Source organism: Berkeleyomyces rouxiae (assembly GCF_048999995.1).
Source record: "Berkeleyomyces rouxiae strain 22BRR77 chromosome Unknown BrBRR77_ptg000003l, whole genome shotgun sequence".
Classification (NCBI taxonomy): domain Eukaryota; kingdom Fungi; phylum Ascomycota; class Sordariomycetes; order Microascales; family Ceratocystidaceae; genus Berkeleyomyces; species Berkeleyomyces rouxiae.
The window spans coordinates 3,187,004-3,202,700 of NW_027396493.1; the positions used below are offsets into that span (position 1 = coordinate 3,187,004).

The 15,697-nt window shown below is 55.5% G+C and overlaps 6 protein-coding genes across 6 annotated transcripts; 3 read left to right on the top strand and 3 right to left on the bottom strand.

Moving 5' to 3' along the window:
- Positions 1-297: 297 nt before the first annotated feature.
- Positions 298-2,204, bottom strand: BROUX77_004060 (uncharacterized protein; the record flags this gene model as incomplete). The annotated part of the gene is made up of 5 exons (XM_073748781.1): positions 298-1,393; positions 1,480-1,635; positions 1,765-1,943; positions 2,020-2,099; positions 2,192-2,204. 5 exons carry the CDS (start codon positions 2,202-2,204, stop codon positions 298-300), a joined length of 1,524 nt encoding a protein of 507 aa, XP_073606485.1.
- A 900-nt stretch (positions 2,205-3,104) lies between these two features.
- Positions 3,105-4,397, top strand: BROUX77_004061 (uncharacterized protein; the record flags this gene model as incomplete). The annotated part of the gene is made up of 2 exons (XM_073748782.1): positions 3,105-4,113; positions 4,246-4,397. 2 exons carry the CDS (start codon positions 3,105-3,107, stop codon positions 4,395-4,397), a joined length of 1,161 nt encoding a protein of 386 aa, XP_073606486.1.
- A 2,694-nt stretch (positions 4,398-7,091) lies between these two features.
- On the top strand, positions 7,092-9,433 carry BROUX77_004062 (uncharacterized protein; the record flags this gene model as incomplete). Its single annotated transcript, XM_073748783.1, has 2 exons — positions 7,092-7,129; positions 7,183-9,433. 2 exons carry the CDS (start codon positions 7,092-7,094, stop codon positions 9,431-9,433), a joined length of 2,289 nt encoding a protein of 762 aa, XP_073606487.1.
- Positions 9,434-10,329: 896 nt separating this feature from the next.
- On the bottom strand, positions 10,330-11,511 carry BROUX77_004063 (uncharacterized protein; the record flags this gene model as incomplete). Its single annotated transcript, XM_073748784.1, has 1 exon — positions 10,330-11,511. The coding sequence occupies one exon, from the start codon at positions 11,509-11,511 to the stop codon at positions 10,330-10,332; it is 1,182 nt and encodes a 393-aa protein (XP_073606488.1).
- Positions 11,512-12,794: 1,283 nt separating this feature from the next.
- Positions 12,795-13,666, top strand: BROUX77_004064 (uncharacterized protein; the record flags this gene model as incomplete). The annotated part of the gene is made up of 2 exons (XM_073748785.1): positions 12,795-12,939; positions 13,005-13,666. 2 exons carry the CDS (start codon positions 12,795-12,797, stop codon positions 13,664-13,666), a joined length of 807 nt encoding a protein of 268 aa, XP_073606489.1.
- A 609-nt stretch (positions 13,667-14,275) lies between these two features.
- Positions 14,276-15,293, bottom strand: BROUX77_004065 (uncharacterized protein; the record flags this gene model as incomplete). Its single annotated transcript, XM_073748786.1, has 2 exons — positions 14,276-14,460; positions 14,552-15,293. The coding sequence occupies 2 exons, from the start codon at positions 15,291-15,293 to the stop codon at positions 14,276-14,278; spliced, it is 927 nt and encodes a 308-aa protein (XP_073606490.1).
- Positions 15,294-15,697: the final 404 nt, after the last annotated feature.

Here is a 15,697-nt window from a genome sequence, read left to right on the forward strand (position 1 = left end):
CTGCTGGGTGCCAAGTTATCAAGATTAAATATTTCATTTGTTTCGTCTACTCTAATTCGACGTCTCCTTTTTTTTTTTGCCTTTTCGTTCTCATGATCTGCACGTCACACACGACGTTGTCCCGTGAAGTTCTTCCATGACGATCACTTTAGTCGTCTTGAGCATCTCGGCCTCCTGCTCATGCGCCCACCACCCACAAATTCTGCGTGCTTGTAGCAACGTGAAACAATCGCTGTGCCTCCATTTATGTATACAGAGTCTATCATGCACCACATACCCGCCCCTCGCCCGCCACATCTACTTGCCCACTGACATCTGCACCACCGCCCATTTGCCGCTCCAGCACCACTCGCGCGCCCCGTCCCCGCCACCGCCCTCCATCCGGCGCAGCTCCTCATCCTTGCCTGCGGGCAGCCCGACCACCACATCAGCCTTGCACGTGCGCAGCGCAAGCACATTGAGTCCGCTGCCGGGGCCGAGCGGGCCGACGGCCGTGGCGAAGGGCGTGGTCGGGTCCCAGGCGAGGTCGCGCGTCAGCTTGCGGTAGTTGAGGTCGCCCTTGAAGACGACCAGCTCGCTGGTCTGCAGGTCGGCGTACAGCTCGGGCGCCTCGGTCGGCAGCGCGGCGAAGCTGCTGCCGTGCGTCCAAAAGCGGTTGGGCCGGATGACGAGCTGGCCGTTGGCGTGGAAGCCGCTCCACGAGTCAAAGACGTCGTAGAGCGCTTCTTTTTCCGCGTCTTGGAGCGGCACAATGGGCCGGGCGTCGGTGCTGGTCTCGTCGGGGCTTTCGAAGAAGGATGTCGGGTTGCCCACGGCCATCAGCAGCGAGCCAAAGTCGGCGGGCAGCACGTCGCTGACGAACCACGGCATGGACTTGGGGTGCAGCACCACGGTGGTGGCCAGGTCGGAAGCCAGGAGGTAGCCCGCCAGGACCAGGTCGACGTACAGCTCAAAACCGGCATTGTCGAGGACAATGTCGACCCGGCGGTCCTTCTTGCCGGCCTCGCGAGCAGCATGGAGGAGCTCAAAGGCCTTGGGCAGGTCGTTGGCCAAGATCTTGGCTTCGCTCTCCTTGCGCGCTTCGCTGCCCTGCAGCTTCTGGAGGTCTTCGTAAGTTAGCGAGGTCAAGAGAGACAGGTCGGTGGCATTTCCCCAGAGACATATCTCGGCCATCTCGGAAAATAGCAGGGCCTCGGCTGCCTTGTCGGTGCTGGCGTCACGCGGGGTGGCCTTGTCGGCCTTTTTGGCAGAGATCTGAGAGACCAGCTCGGTGTAGCGGGCGGCTAGTTCCAGCACGGCCGGGCGCGATGAGTGGAAGGCAGACGTTTTCTGGCGCGCAAAGACGTCGTAGCTCTTCCAGTGCTTGGACTGGGTGAAGAAAGTGTTTAGGCGGCTGTGGTGTGGCGAGAACCATGTTAGACAAAACAAGCTGAGCCTATGTGCAGCATCACACACCTGCCGGTCCACGGGCTGACTTACCGGAACAAGTAGCACTCAGTGAAAAGCCACGGGGCATCGTGCCAGCGCGCATAGAGCTCCGGGCTCTTGCCGTCGGCGTTGTTAGCCTCGGACTTGAGCGCCTCGATTTCCTTGTTGTACAGGGCAACATCGTCAAAGCCGTCATCTTCAATGGGTCTATAATCGCATTGGTTAGTCAGCACCAGGTTGCGAGCATTTCTTGTAACAGTGCCTAGGAGAGCCGCAAAGGAGGAGAGGGCTCCGGAAAAGTGGGGCCGGTCGTGGGGGGAAGAGGCCGGGCCTTACGTCATGGGCTTGTTACGCTGGACTTCGGTGTTGAGAATGCCAATCTTGCTTTGAATTTCCGCAAGCTCGTCTGTTTTTTCGATGAGCAGCGGATCAACAGCCTTGCCAGCCTCCTGCAGCTTGGAAGCCTCAAGCTTGAGCTTTCCCACAGTGATGTGCACATCGTTGACGATGGACGTCTAAGTAGCGTCAGTTGAAAGGAGTTCATGGGGGTGCTGGGCCGGCACAGTATCCGGGCTGTCAGTCTGGGCTTACAATGATGATGGGCCAGCGTCTGGTCGCCGTGACAGACCCAAATGACCCCGGGTCACTTGTCATGTACGGGGGAGGAGTTGCTTGATGTGCAGCATGTTAGCCCACAGAACGGAACGGCAGGGAAACGGACTCAAGGCTCGGCCTGTGCACAGCAGGTCTGGTGTATCCTTACATGTGGTAGACATTGCGAAAGCGTGCGCTCGATTAACACAGATCACAGATCACAGATCACAGATCGGAGCAAGGTTGTGCGCAGTGCAGTCGGAACACAGAACTCCCGTTGAGGTAGTCTAAAGATGGCGGGGTAGACTCCCCGGTACGTGCATACAAAGGCGGCAGTGGGCTGTTTACTTGCAAGGGAGTGGCTATCCCGCTACATGCATTCATGCTAATAGCGGGCTGAACCCCCAACAGGCCAAGCTCCGGCCGCGAGCACAGAGTGATGGATGCCAAGCGCGGATTGTTTTTCTCTCTTGCTTTCAGTACGTATTGGCCAGTGTTCTCAGGCCACAAAGAGAACCAAGACATCCTCCCTGCTTGTAGAAAAGAAGAAGAAAAAAAAGACCCCCAAGATCCAGGGCACCACCCGTCAAGTCCAGCCAGCCAATTGAATTGCCACCACCCCAGCTGTGCCTGCCTGCATATTCAGGGCTCTAAACCCTGATTTCTGGCCCAGCCAGAACCCAGAACCCCAATCCCAAACCCTGGCCGAATCCTTCCATCCTACCATCGCCAACTTCCCTGTCCCAGGCTTGACGCCTCAACACTCGCTCAACCCTCGACGACTTGCTCACCGACTCCAATCTGATAAATCACCGCAACCCTTTTTTGCCGTGCCTTTTATCGTCCGTCTGTGTCTTGTCTGCTTTTGCGCCACTGCTGGACTGCCCTGCAGCCGCTTGTTGCGTTTCACGCATCATCTACCGCCTTCTCTCGCTCTCACCGATCCCTTACTGTCTGGTCTGCCCCCCCCCCCCCCCCCCCCCCCGGACCCTTCCCCTCCTCGGCCTCTGCCCCTCCCCCCCTCCTTCCACTCCCCCGTGACCCGGCTCGCTCCCAGCCGCGCTTCTCTGCGCGGCCCCCGGATGCCGCAGTCTCTGCTCATCCCCCCCATGGGGATTCCCAAGACCGGCCGCCATGCCCTGGTCTACTTTATTCCCGGCAACCCAGGGCTCATCGACTACTATGAGCAGTTTCTCTCCTTCTTGAACACTATTCTCATGCAAATAGATCCTAGTGTGGTGTACGACATCTACGGCCGGAGCCTCTGCGGCTTCCACGATGAGGACCACGTCCCCTTTGGCAAGGACGGCAGTGAGCCGTTCCTTGTAGCCGACCAGATCGATGCTCTCTATGAAGACCTGGCCGGCCGGCGCATAGAAAACAGCTTTGACGAGGAACGCATCGGCACGCCGTACGACTTTGTCATCATCGTCGGCCACTCAGTCGGCTCCTATCTCACACTCGAGCTCTTCAAGCGCCACGAGCGCGACCCCAAGGCCGCGCCGCACCTGAACCTGCGCGCGGGCATTCTGCTCTTCCCCACCATTGTGCACATTGCCCAGTCGCCCAAGGGCCGTCAGATGACGCGGCTGCGCTGCATTCCAGGCCTAGCCGAGAACCTCTACCTACTCGCTTGGCTGTTGCTGCTTCTCATTCCGTGGGGAGCGCTGGCCTGGATGCTGCGCTCGTGGATGGGCTTCTCGCCCCGCGCGGCCGAGGTTACTGCTGATTTTCTCAAGAGCCGCGACGGCGTGCGCCAGGCCCTGACCATGGGCTTTGACGAAATGGATGTTATTCGGGAGGATCTCTGGGACCCAGACTTTTGGAAAATGGACGTTGATGATGGGCCCGCGGCAGACTATCCCAAGGGTTGGGACATACCACCAGAGGCCTTGGGCCATGTAGACCCCGTCAAGTTCTACTTTCTCTATGCCAAAGACGACCACTGGGTCAACACAGACATACGCAATGAGTGGATCTCACAACGGAGGAGAAACTCTACCGAAAAGGCTTCAGCAAAGGACAAGGAGCGGACGGAGATTGTGGTCGAACGAAAAGGCAATATCCCACATGCCTTTTGCACCCGCGAATGTAAGTCTTTGAAGCCCCTCTTTGAAGTCCCCCCTTCCTTGGCCTTTCAAGTCTTCTCGGACCTGCTAGCAGCCGCCGCCCGGCTCTTCTTCTCAATCGCTTAGAGCTCTAATCTAACACCCTCTCTTCTAGATGCTAGCTACGTCGTGGCCGGCTGGGTGCGAGACCGCATCCGCAAAATCGAAGCCACCATGACGCCAGCCGACGATCTAACTGATGATGAGGGCTACGAGGATGATGTGTCTGACGGGAGGATTTATTGGGACGATGAGCGCGTGTACTAAAAAAAAACAACACCACGACTTTACGGCATAATACTGGCAATAGACCATCCAGTGTGTGCCACGGACGCTTGCATTTTATCAAGATACCACTTTTCTGTTTCTTCGCTGTTTCTATTTGCTAAACTAGCCTTTTTGAAAAAAAAAAAAAAAATCTAGTCTCTTGCGCATCACCGCCTTTTCGCTCCCACAAAGGACACTTGTGTGGTTCAATCAGCTGGCTCCTCTGGGCAACCCTAAGGGAGCCATGTCTTCTGGAACCTGGCGTGAATCTATGCATCTATACTCGCATCTGACTATGTAAGCCTCAGGGGCGTCTTGAGACGTCCAAGCTCGTTTATTGCTACCGCAGACAGACAGCAGGTTGTACGTGGCATGTGCAGATGTACAGGTGTACAAGGACACTTGTAATATGTAGTTATGTACATACAATGTAATGCAGGGACGGGACGGATCCAAAGTTAAAGCTGCGGCAATGAGGGGTCGAGATATCTAGTAGGGCTACTAGTCTAACCCTAGGAAAGCGCTATTGAATTGGTCTGGCATCCTCTTATACACCACCTTGTCCTGATGGAGACATAACAAACTAGTATTAGTTACTCTTATTTCATGCATACTTTATAGTTCCTGCGCACAATTGAATCTTATGAAATCTGCGTCTGCAAATAACTCGAGGCCAGCTGCTTATTGCTCCCCATTACTAGAGGAGCAGAAAAGCGAGGTCAGCATAGTGTTTAGCAGCGAGGGCGTGGTGTCATATGAAACGGGTGGTTGGTTACTCATACTGGCATGACGAGCTCCCCAGAGCCAGTGCCATTACGGTGAAGTGGAATAGAAGAAAGCCGAACAAGCTACAGATCTAATAGCGTGTACCCGGCAGCTTCTGACAACATCCCAACCATCGCCCCAAGCACACATCAGGCTCGCCATGCCAGCTGACAAGGGCCCAAAGCCGAGACGGCCGTTTCACCACACCACAGATGTGTGTGTACTCTGAATCGTCCCAAGTATAATATGCTCGTGTTGCGCCTAGCTGGTCTCACATCTGCGGCTCTATGCAGGTGCTGGAAAAGTGAGCGCAGCCCATACGAGGAAGATGTCCCAAGACAAGAACTGTAAATGGCGCCGACTACTTGAATCTAGCGAAAAAGTGCCCTCTGCCCTTGGGGCGAAGCTGAATGTAGAAACTGTGGCTTCAGGAACAAGCAAAGATTGTCTCTAGTCAAAAGGCCAAGCACTAGTCTGCATCAAGACAAGGGCAGCTGGACTGCACTCTAAAGACACAACAACAGAACCCTGGGAAGAAGAAAAAGGAAGCTTTGAAGCCCGTCGCAAAAGAGCGTTGCTTTGTTTTTCTTGCCGTCGTCCTTCCCCCCTTGCTCAGTGTTTTGGTGAGCCTGTGTAACCATGCACCCGACCGAGACGGTTTCGGCTCCCGAAAACAAAAACAAGACCAGCGAGTCTAGAGGTGGTAGCTAGCCTGAGACTGGTGGAAGGGCAGTATTGAGGCCCCGGCCAAGAGTACACGGCAGTGAGAGGGACGGAAAATCTTGCCGCTGGAAACAGAGACAGGCGAGACAGATACGTCTAAAACAGCCGAAGCCCAGAGGAAACGGCGCGCAGTAATTGTACCAGCGACAAGACCTGCTTTGAAGATCACCAAGACCCCAGAGCAGATTAACGGTAACGAGGAGGGTCTTGAGTTGATACACGGTGGCTGAGAGTTAATATGGCAGCACACCCGCACGCAAAGTGCCACACCGGCCCACACACGCCCCCTCGGCACGATGATTGTCGCCGGGTGGCTGCATATCTACGATGCAAGTGGCTGCGCTCTATGCCCGAGCGGTGGAGATTGGCAAGTGAAGCGTCGTGGACGGAGCAAATAGGGTGGGTGGCATTGGAATCGGGGGACACAAGTATTATGAGAGAGCGAGAGAGAGAGAAAGCAGAGGGCCAATGCAGAAAGCAAGCAGACGGCCTGCCCTATCGGCAAAGCCCATCCGCCTAGTCAACCTTGCTGCTCTTGATGTTACTCAGCCGTGCATGGCCCTTGGTTGTCTTGGCGAGTTTCTTTGGGCCGCCTCGTTCTGTCAGAGTGCCACCAATGATCTTGCAATGGTGCCCAGGCAGGGAACTATCGAACAGTGTGCGGAAATACACGTGAAACACGAGCATAATGGAACAAGATCCCGAGGGCAGTGAGATCGACTTGTGTCTTTTTGGTGTTTTTTTTTCTTTCCAGCTGGTGCTAGCTCTGGCAAAGTCTCTCCCGCCAATGAGATGCAGATTCGGGCTTGCCAAGTCGGAGAACAATAGACTGCCACGGGAAGATGGAGGCGGGCGGAATTAGGCGACGGCGCACAGAGGATACAGTCCTTCCAAAAGATTTACGAATGCTCGGCTAGAAGATACATCACCGATTGTACGAGATGTAGCCGAGTTTCAAGCATGCCGGGAAAGTATAAAGAAGCCCCGATGGGTCCTAGTCTTCCCTCTTCCCTTTCTCTTCTGCTCCCCAGGCAAGCAAGCTAATCTCTCTCAGCCTTCTCCCTACTTTCGTTTCTTCTCTCGTGCTTCTTCTTTTCCATTGCTCTTTGTTCGTTCGTTGTCAAGTATCGCTACTCTCCCCACACTCGTTCTTCTACTCACACTCGTTATCCTTACGTACACACTCGACTTCCACCACCGCTCAACATGCTCCGTATTGGTCTTCTGGCTGCGGCCACTGTAACGTAAGACGCACCAGATTCCGTGTCTGTATCTTCTGTACTAACTCTTCCTCTAGCCCTGCTCTGGCGTTCCCCCAGGGCCATGGCAGCTCGACCTGCCCCCAGTTCTGCGTGCAGCGCTGCTCCGGCCTGGCCTCGACTTCGGTGTCGACTGTGACTTCGACTGTCTATGTCACCACCGCCGCCGAGTGTGCTACTGCCTCGAGCACTGCTCCCGGCACCACTACTGATGACTCGTCGGCCACCACCTCGGTCTACTCTTCGGCCCCCGGCACCTCTGTTCCGGCCCAGTCGACAGAGTATGCCACGGTTCCTGGTCCCTCGTCGACGGGCTACACCAACTCGACCTCGACGGCTGTTTTCCCGTCTTCTGACGCCCACCACTCGACTGTCAGCTCGTTCAAGCCCGTTGAGCCCGAGTCGACCTCGACCTACGGCGTGCCTTCGAGCCAGGTGACCGTCCTGTCGTACAGCACCCACCCCGGCATCCCGACTCTCTCAACTGTGTCTACCTCGTTTGCTAGCTCTACCACCTTGTCCTCGTCGACTACGTGCACTGGCAAGCAGTCGAGCACCAAGGGCCAGTCCACCACGACTATCTCGTCGGCTCCCGTGTACAGCTCCGAGTCGTCCACTGTCCAGGAAAGCACCCCCTCGCCTATCCTGACTACGCTGGATTCGACGGTGATTTCGTACCTGCCCACCAATGTCCCTGAGCCCACCTACTCTGGCATCTCGGTTGGCAGCAGCAGCTCGTCCGCGGTTTCTAGCCACACCCGGACTCGCACCCGCACCCGCACCCACAAGCACTCTACCACCGAATCTGCTGCGCCTACTAGCGAGTCTGCCGTTTTTACCGGCTCCGAGGCTACCGAGTCGACTGTTGAGACTGCCACCACCGAGACCCCGATTGAGACCAGCTCCGAGGCCGTCCCCACCTACACGGCCCCCGGCACTACAATCGAGTCCGCTTCACCCTCGACTTGGTCCATCTGGACCGAGAGCCTCGTCTCGTCTATCCCCACCTACTCAACCGAGGTCCCCTCGCAGCCTACTGAGACCATCCCGACTGTCTCGTCCTCGGCCTCGGCTTCGACCTATGTGACTGTTGAGCCCAGCTCCGAGTCCACCGAGGGGCAAGTGATCACCACTGCTGCTTCCTCCACCAGCACCAAAGTCTGCGACAACCCGTACGGCTGCTTCGAGGAGACCACGCCTGCCGCTGAGACCACCACCCCGGGATCGACCGTGATCAGCTACAAGCCTGTCTACAGCTCGTCTGAATCGCTTGTTTCTTCCTCGTCTGTGGTTGAGCCCTCGACCACGGGCTGGTCAACCGTCTCGACTGATGAACCCATCTACGAGACCACTGCCCAGGCCACTACTGAGTCTTCTTACGAATCCACCACTGAGCCTGCTCCGGTTGAGACTGAGGTGCCCTGTGACAACCCCTACGGCTGCTTTACTGCTCCTGCCTCCGCCTCCACCTCTTCTTCTGCTTCTGCCTCGTCGACTTCTGTCGTTTACTCCACCGTCTCCTCTGCCCACCCGGAAATCCCCTCTGCCGAGCCCAGCACCTTTACTGATGTGTTCTCGACCTGGGCTGTCCCCACTACCGCGCCCGTCTTCACTCCATCCAGCGCTATTGAGTCTTCAGCTTCGTCCTCGGCTGTCTACTCCACCAGCGAGCCTGCTCCCGTCCCCCAGACCACCTCCGTTGTCTGCAACAACCCCTACGGCTGCCCCGAGCCCGTGTCCTCGTTCACGGAGCCTCTCACTTTCATTACCCTGACTAGTTCCAACCACATTACTCTGACCGTCCCCGTCGAGAGCACCGTGTCTTCCGCCGAGCCTGTCCAGACCACTTCTTCAGAGGATGCTTCCACTGTCTCCACTGAGATCTACAGCACCACCACCAACGAGTCCACCAGCACTGCCTACGTCCCCTCTGAGACTACCGTCTCTACTGCTTCCCCTTCCGAGCCTGCCACTGAGACCAACAGCTCTGTGGCTGCCACTACTACAACCTCCGTCTACGTTCCTGGCTACGGCTGGCCCGAGGAGTCTGCCGCTGAGTCCAGCACTCCCGGCTCGACCGTCTCCTCCGCCGACCCCACCGGCCTGACGCACACCAGCGACATTGCCACTCCCTCTGAAACGGAGACGCCCTCTTCCACCTACTCTGCCCCTGCTGAAACCACCACCTCTGCTGCTCCCGAGGAGGTTCCCGGCGCCTACAGCTACGGCAGCTACGGCTCGCGCTTCAAGGGCGGTGCCTGGCGCCGCCGCGCTGTCGCCGCCAACTAAGCGGCAGATAGCAGAGCTTCAGGAGAGCCAGGAGCTGCTGATCACGAGCAGCAGCAGCTCTCCGATTGGGTGATGGCAACGGTGGTCTCAGGATGAGGGCTCATTCGGACAGCTGCCAAAGGAGAGCAGCAGGTGCTGACAGCTGGCAAGCCAACGGCAATGGGGTTTTGTGTAACCTGGAATGGGTCTTTTGCATTTCTGTGTCCATCTTTGAAACCTGCACGTATCCGATGCTGACGCATCTGTCTCTTCTCGTATTTCTTTTTCTTTGTTATAAATAACCCCCCGTCCAGCTACTGCCGTTTACCCGGCAATTTCTAGCTGCCCATTCTTTTCTCGATCTGTCCATTGGTCGCGGTTCTCCTTCTACCGTGAACAGAACCTGGGGCATTAGTGCCTCTGAGTATTTATCTTTTTTTCTTCTCTTCTTGTGCTCCTTATTTCTTTCACTTCCTTTTCTTTCTCTCTCTTTTTTTTTTTCACGACGCGCTTCATAAAAGGGTAGACCAGTTATCTTCTCGGATATCGAGAGGGTATTGATGTCTCTGATCCTGATTGTTGACAAATAGGTTGCGTAGACAAATATAAAGAGATTCTAATTCCGTTAAACTGTGATTCCATGTGACCTCTGGTGTCTTGAAGACGCCTCCTAATCACGTAGAAAGTAGTAACAGTTGCCTGAATATTACGGTAACAAAAGAAGTCTGTCATGATCCGGATAACTCTACTCGCTCTCCCGAGCTGCCTGTATCCCAGAAATCAGATAACTGTACTGAATTGATATCAACACCTACGCCTTTGCAAAAACATACTACCACCCCATGCGGGATTCTAAACTCTAATTATAGCCCAAAGTCTATTCCACGTCTTCCACACCATAATGTCGGAGACTTGTATCATCGTCGGTGGCCCTCATCCCACCCAACCCACCTTCTTATGACCTCATCAACACGCGCAACAGCTTCTCTGCTTTGCTCAATCTTGAACCACTCGCGGTGATCTTTTCCGCAGATCTTGCACTTGTCCAGCTCGGCCTTCATGCCCATGCCCGCCAACTCTAGGTGGATTAGCCGCTCGACCTTTTTGACATGCGGTGTCATCCGCGGAGACTCGGTGGATCCAGAGGGAATATATGGATAGAAGCGTAGGATTTGCACGTCGTGGCCACACTGCCGGCTCCACTGATTCATTCGTCGCTGCACATTAGCCGCGCGGCCAATCTTGAGAAGAAGTGGCTTTTTGCGGGCCATAGATGACGGGGAGCCTGCCGGTGCCGGGGACGCACCCATTAAAGAGCGGGCAATCTCCTTTGACGGCGCCGGCTCACTTTCGGGAGTCAGCCAGAACATGTAAATGTAGCCAGGCTCCTCGGCTTCGGTAAAGCCCTTGGCCAGCTCTGAGAGTAGTATTGACGCCGTGCCAGGATCCAACGTCGGCGGTATTAGCTTCATAAAGGCTCCCGTCTGCGACTGTCGTCTCTTGTGGCCTGCAGTTGGTCGGACCTTGGCAGGAATACCGGCTGTAGGCCGATGGGGCAGCTGGGTGGTAGCCTGTGGGGGGCGAGGTTGTGGCAGCACTTGATGCCCGGGCTCAGGGCGTGATGATGGGCCATCGTCCAAAGGAAAACTGAAGCAGCAGAGAGAGAAAGTAGCGGGTCGGCGGTGCTCGGCCGGAGCATAAGGTTTCGGTGGCCTGCTGTACGTGTTGTGGGAGTGCTTGCTAGGTCTCCCACTGTTTTGCTTGTTGTCGTTCAAGCCCATAATGTTTAGCCGGTCGGCCAGGGTGTCCACACTGGTCCGGGGTAGAGCCTGCTGTGCGCTAGGCCGGGAGGACGAAGCTTTGGCCGGCGTTGCCTGTGGAGAAGCATGGGCAGCCTGGTCCTGGTGCTGCCAGCAGTACTGGGCTAAGCCCGGCGCAGCACTGCAGGGTCTCGCCCCAGAGGCGGCGGGTGCCTTGTTCGGGGAGACGGATCGGCGGCAGGGTTTTCCGGCAGATGTGATGCCATGGCACGTGCGGGAGGCGACTTTGGAGTCAGCCCGGGCCAGCAGCGACTCGGGTGTATTAGCAACAAAGGGCATCGTAGTGACGTCAGAATTGCAGTGGAAAGGCGAGGGCGCCGCCGATGTCGATGCAGCCAGCGGTGAGAAACAACCCGAAGAAAAAAGGCAGACCCTAGAAGCTGAGATAAAAAGATGTTGGCAAGGTGATCCACAAGGAGCAAAAAATGCAGCTCGAAAGATACAGGACGAACAAAGCAAAGAAGGAAGAATCAGAGGCAAGACAAGCAAAAGAGAATGAAGATGTAGGTTATTAGGTGCGCATAAAATGTAGATAAAATGGTGTAAATTATTAGGCCGCAGTTGGTGTGCAGTGTTGGCAGGAGCCCACGGAACCGGTAACTGCAGATTCTCGAATATCGGGAAGCAAGAACTCCTGCGTTGGGCAGGCAGTTGCTTTGGTTGTTTTTTACAACTCACGACGTCGTTGTTGGATTTCGGGAGGCCTTCTATGCTTCATCCTCTTTGATGGGGCTGGTTTCTTTATCAAGGGACTGAGCCTCACTGGGCTGACTGGCGCCGTTTCTGTGGGATTTTGATTGCATTCTCCGGGGTCTCTGGAGAGCCCTTGGCCGTCCTCCTTTGGGTTGTACTGTGCTGTACTGGACATCCATACAGGCTAAACTGATGATCCCTCCCTGTATCAGCCACAGTCAATATGGCTGCGTTCCATGGAATTCAGAGTCGAAATTCACGCCTGCAGAGTGACTATTGGTCCCTTTGCCAAAGCAGCGCCAGCTCACAGCCAGCTCAAGGCCATTTTGAAGGCTTGGGCTCGTCAGTGATTTGTCCTGCTGGCGTGGCATTTGGGCTGCTCTCTTACAAAAGTCAGGACTATCACCACGTCTTTTTGATCGCTGGTTGGCGCCTGTTTGGGATCTTTCACGTCATCCCTTATTATGCATGCATAAAACAGGACAGAAAACATGGCCTGGTTAATTTACACCCCTTCATGGCTAAAGCCCAACCCCAGCTTACTGGAAGTGCAGCCAATCAGCGACACCGCGCCCGCCCAAACGCGTTGCTCAGTATTATGAGCCTTCTTTGGCTTCATTCCATTCGTCTCAGCTTCATCCTCACTCGCCATCCAGCCATCACCACCTCCACCCGCAATCTTCCCTCTCAATCCCTCCCTTATTTTTCTTGTACTTGCAGTCTTCGCCTGCATTTCTTTACCGACTCAACTCACGCTTCGCCTTTGCGACGCCCGCGTCTTCTTCCTGCCGCTCAGAAGCAACGCTGCCATAGAAAAATAGCTGGCCCAGCAACCATTCTCACAACCAGAAACCCTAACTTCATTCACCATGGCCGACTACGCCTCGCTCAAGGTCCCCGAGCTGAAGAAGGTGCTCACTGAGCGCGGTCTGCCCACCACGGGCAACAAGGCCGATCTGATTGCGCGCTTGAATGCCGACGATGAGCAGGCCAAGGAAACCCCTGCCCCTGCCGGTACGTCAAGAGCAGCCCGTATGCCGAGCCCATGATCAAGCTGCTAACCACTTGCTCCACTGCAGAGGATGAGATTGACTACAGCGATGACGAGCCCGCTGTCGCCGCCCCCGAACAGGCTGCCGAGCCTGCTCCGCCTGCGCCCGCTGCCGAGGCGCCTGCTGAAGAGCCTGCTGCTGCTGCGGCCCCGGAAGCTGAACCGACCTCTACCGCCACCGAAGTTGCCGAGACAGAGCCAGCCGCAGCGACTGAGGAGCCCGCCGCTGATGCCGCTGCTGCTGATGCCGCAACGACTATAACTGCTAATCTGTCGGCTACTGACACCGCCGAGGAGGTGCGCAAGCGAGCCGAGCGCGCAAAGCGCTTCGGAATTGAAGACATCGAGATCCAGAAGCGCACCGAGCGGGCGTCGCGCTTTGGCGTCGATGACAGCAAGATTAGCCAGATGCTCGACGAGGCGCTGCCCGAGAGACAATCGCGCAAGCGCGGCCGCGACGGCAACGGCGGCGGCGCAAACAAGCGCCAGTCTATGGACCGCAGAGGAGGCAACAATGATCGCCGGAACCGCCACGGTGGAAACCGCAACAATAACCGCCACGGCGGCGGTGGCGGCAACAGATATGGTGGAAACAACGGAGGCCAGAATAGGAGATCTGGTGTTCTCGAAGACCCGGCTGAGCGCGCCAAGGCCGAGGCTCGCGCCAAGCGGTTCTCAAGCACTGCTTAGGGCAGTTCGTTTGCTTGATAGCTCGATGCTCTTTTTTTATTTTCTTCCTTTTTTTTTTCTCTCTATTCTTTCTACCGTATTTCGTGCCCCCTTAACGCTACATGGGAAACCACCACCAAAAAATCCAAAATCTCTTTTTTTATTTTTTTTTTATTTTTAGATATTCCTTTTCTTGTTTCCTTCGCGCTTCTCCTGACGACTCTAAACGTATTTCTTTGCATGGGCTCCTTAAGAGGACCTCGATATTCCGACCCTGTGCCTTTGTGTTCGTCCTGTCTCGTCTTGCTCTACTTGTCGGCGTTCTGTTGGGGTTCCTGTTCTGAGACTATTGCATCTAGACCATTTCGTTTTTTTTTGATCTTATGATCTCACATGTCTTGGACTGTACCTTTTCTATGGCTGCAAAAAGTGATCTGTGGTATTTTTTGTGCCGACACACTTGGCGCATATCCATGACCCATGTGCTCCTGCTAATATCTTGGCCACTTCATCGGTAATCTCAAGCTGCAAATCTTGTGGGCGTTCCTCAAGCCATCAACGACAAAGCGTTCAATGCGGTGCTACTAGCTATATGCTACTTACACTCTGGTTTATACCGATTCGATTCTGTTAAGCAAATATGTCGCACCAAAATATGACCACAGTAAACAATGCACACGCCGGGTTTGTAGCGCGACGTTGTGCCGAAGAAGATACCCCGCCAAACCATGACGGCCAGTCATTTCCTGGCAGGTGGATGATGCGCGTTGCTCCAGATGTGGCGTTGGTGGCAGCAGATTGCATGATCGTGGGATCTGCTGAATTTATCATGTTAACGTGAGATTCGAACATACAAGCAATGTATCAAGCTTCCACTCTGGAAAAGAAGAGGAGTCAAGAGAGTACCTGAGAGTATGCCATATGTATTGGTTGGGCCGGGGGTGTATGCTCCAGGCGGCTTGGAGCTTGAAGATGCATTTCCACACAAGCCCTGGGGCGGTGAGCCATCATTGTTACGTTCAACGCTGGGGCCTGGATCTGGAAATGCCACATCAATGCCCTCTGGCACCACACAGCCATTACCCATATTCGCACGGAAGATATCCGGCAGTCTCGCAAGCACATCACCAGCCGCCTCGGTGGTGCTGACGCCCTCAATGCCCACGTGTGCGCAGTTCCCATACACCTCGCGGTTGCCCATCTTGTTGTACCAAGTCCACGCGAACAGCACATTTCCCGAGGCCGGCGCGTCCGCCGGCACCGGCACGGCATAGGCTGAGTCGCCGACAGCGCTGGGGCAGTTGCCGATGACGCTGTGGATGGTGCGCCAGGTGGCGCCGCGGTCGTAAGACAGCGAGAACTGGCATGAGCCGCCGGCGTGGATGGTGCTGCCTGTCAGCACAATGGTCTGGGTGTCTCCGGCGGCCCAGGTGGCGACTGAGGCGCCGGACCCGCTGGCGGACATTAGCGTCTCGTAGCTCTTGCAGGGGAAGTTGGAGCCATCGCTCTGGAGCGGGCTGGTTATGTCGTAGTCGGTGTTGCTGGCGGTATTGGGGTTGAATTTGGAGCGGAAAGCCGGAGGATATTTCATTTGCACGTGACCAAGGCCTAGCATGGCGAGGTTGAGAAGCAAGAGTAGTATGAGCATTGCGATGGAAGGTATTACGATGGAAGTAAAACACGTTTAGGCATTGGTATTGTAGACTTGGACTCTAGCTGTTAGACTGGTGCTCTGGAATCATGAGAGAGCCCTTGGATTTATCTACACACAGCGACTGAAGATAAGAAGAAACGAGTCATCGTAGATATAACAAAACGTACCGTGGCCGTTGGTACATCACACAGAAACGTCTGCTGACTGACATGGAAACTAGAGGTCATCCAACACAACGATGCACCCGGGCCGAGCAAAGGACCGCAATCAGCTTGTTGCTTGTGGTTTTCATCTTGGGTTGCACAAGCAAACCGGGTGGTGGACATCCTTGAGTCATTTGTAGCGGGAAGAACACGACATCCACTGCGTCCCTTTTCTGAGAGGATTTCCATCCGCCG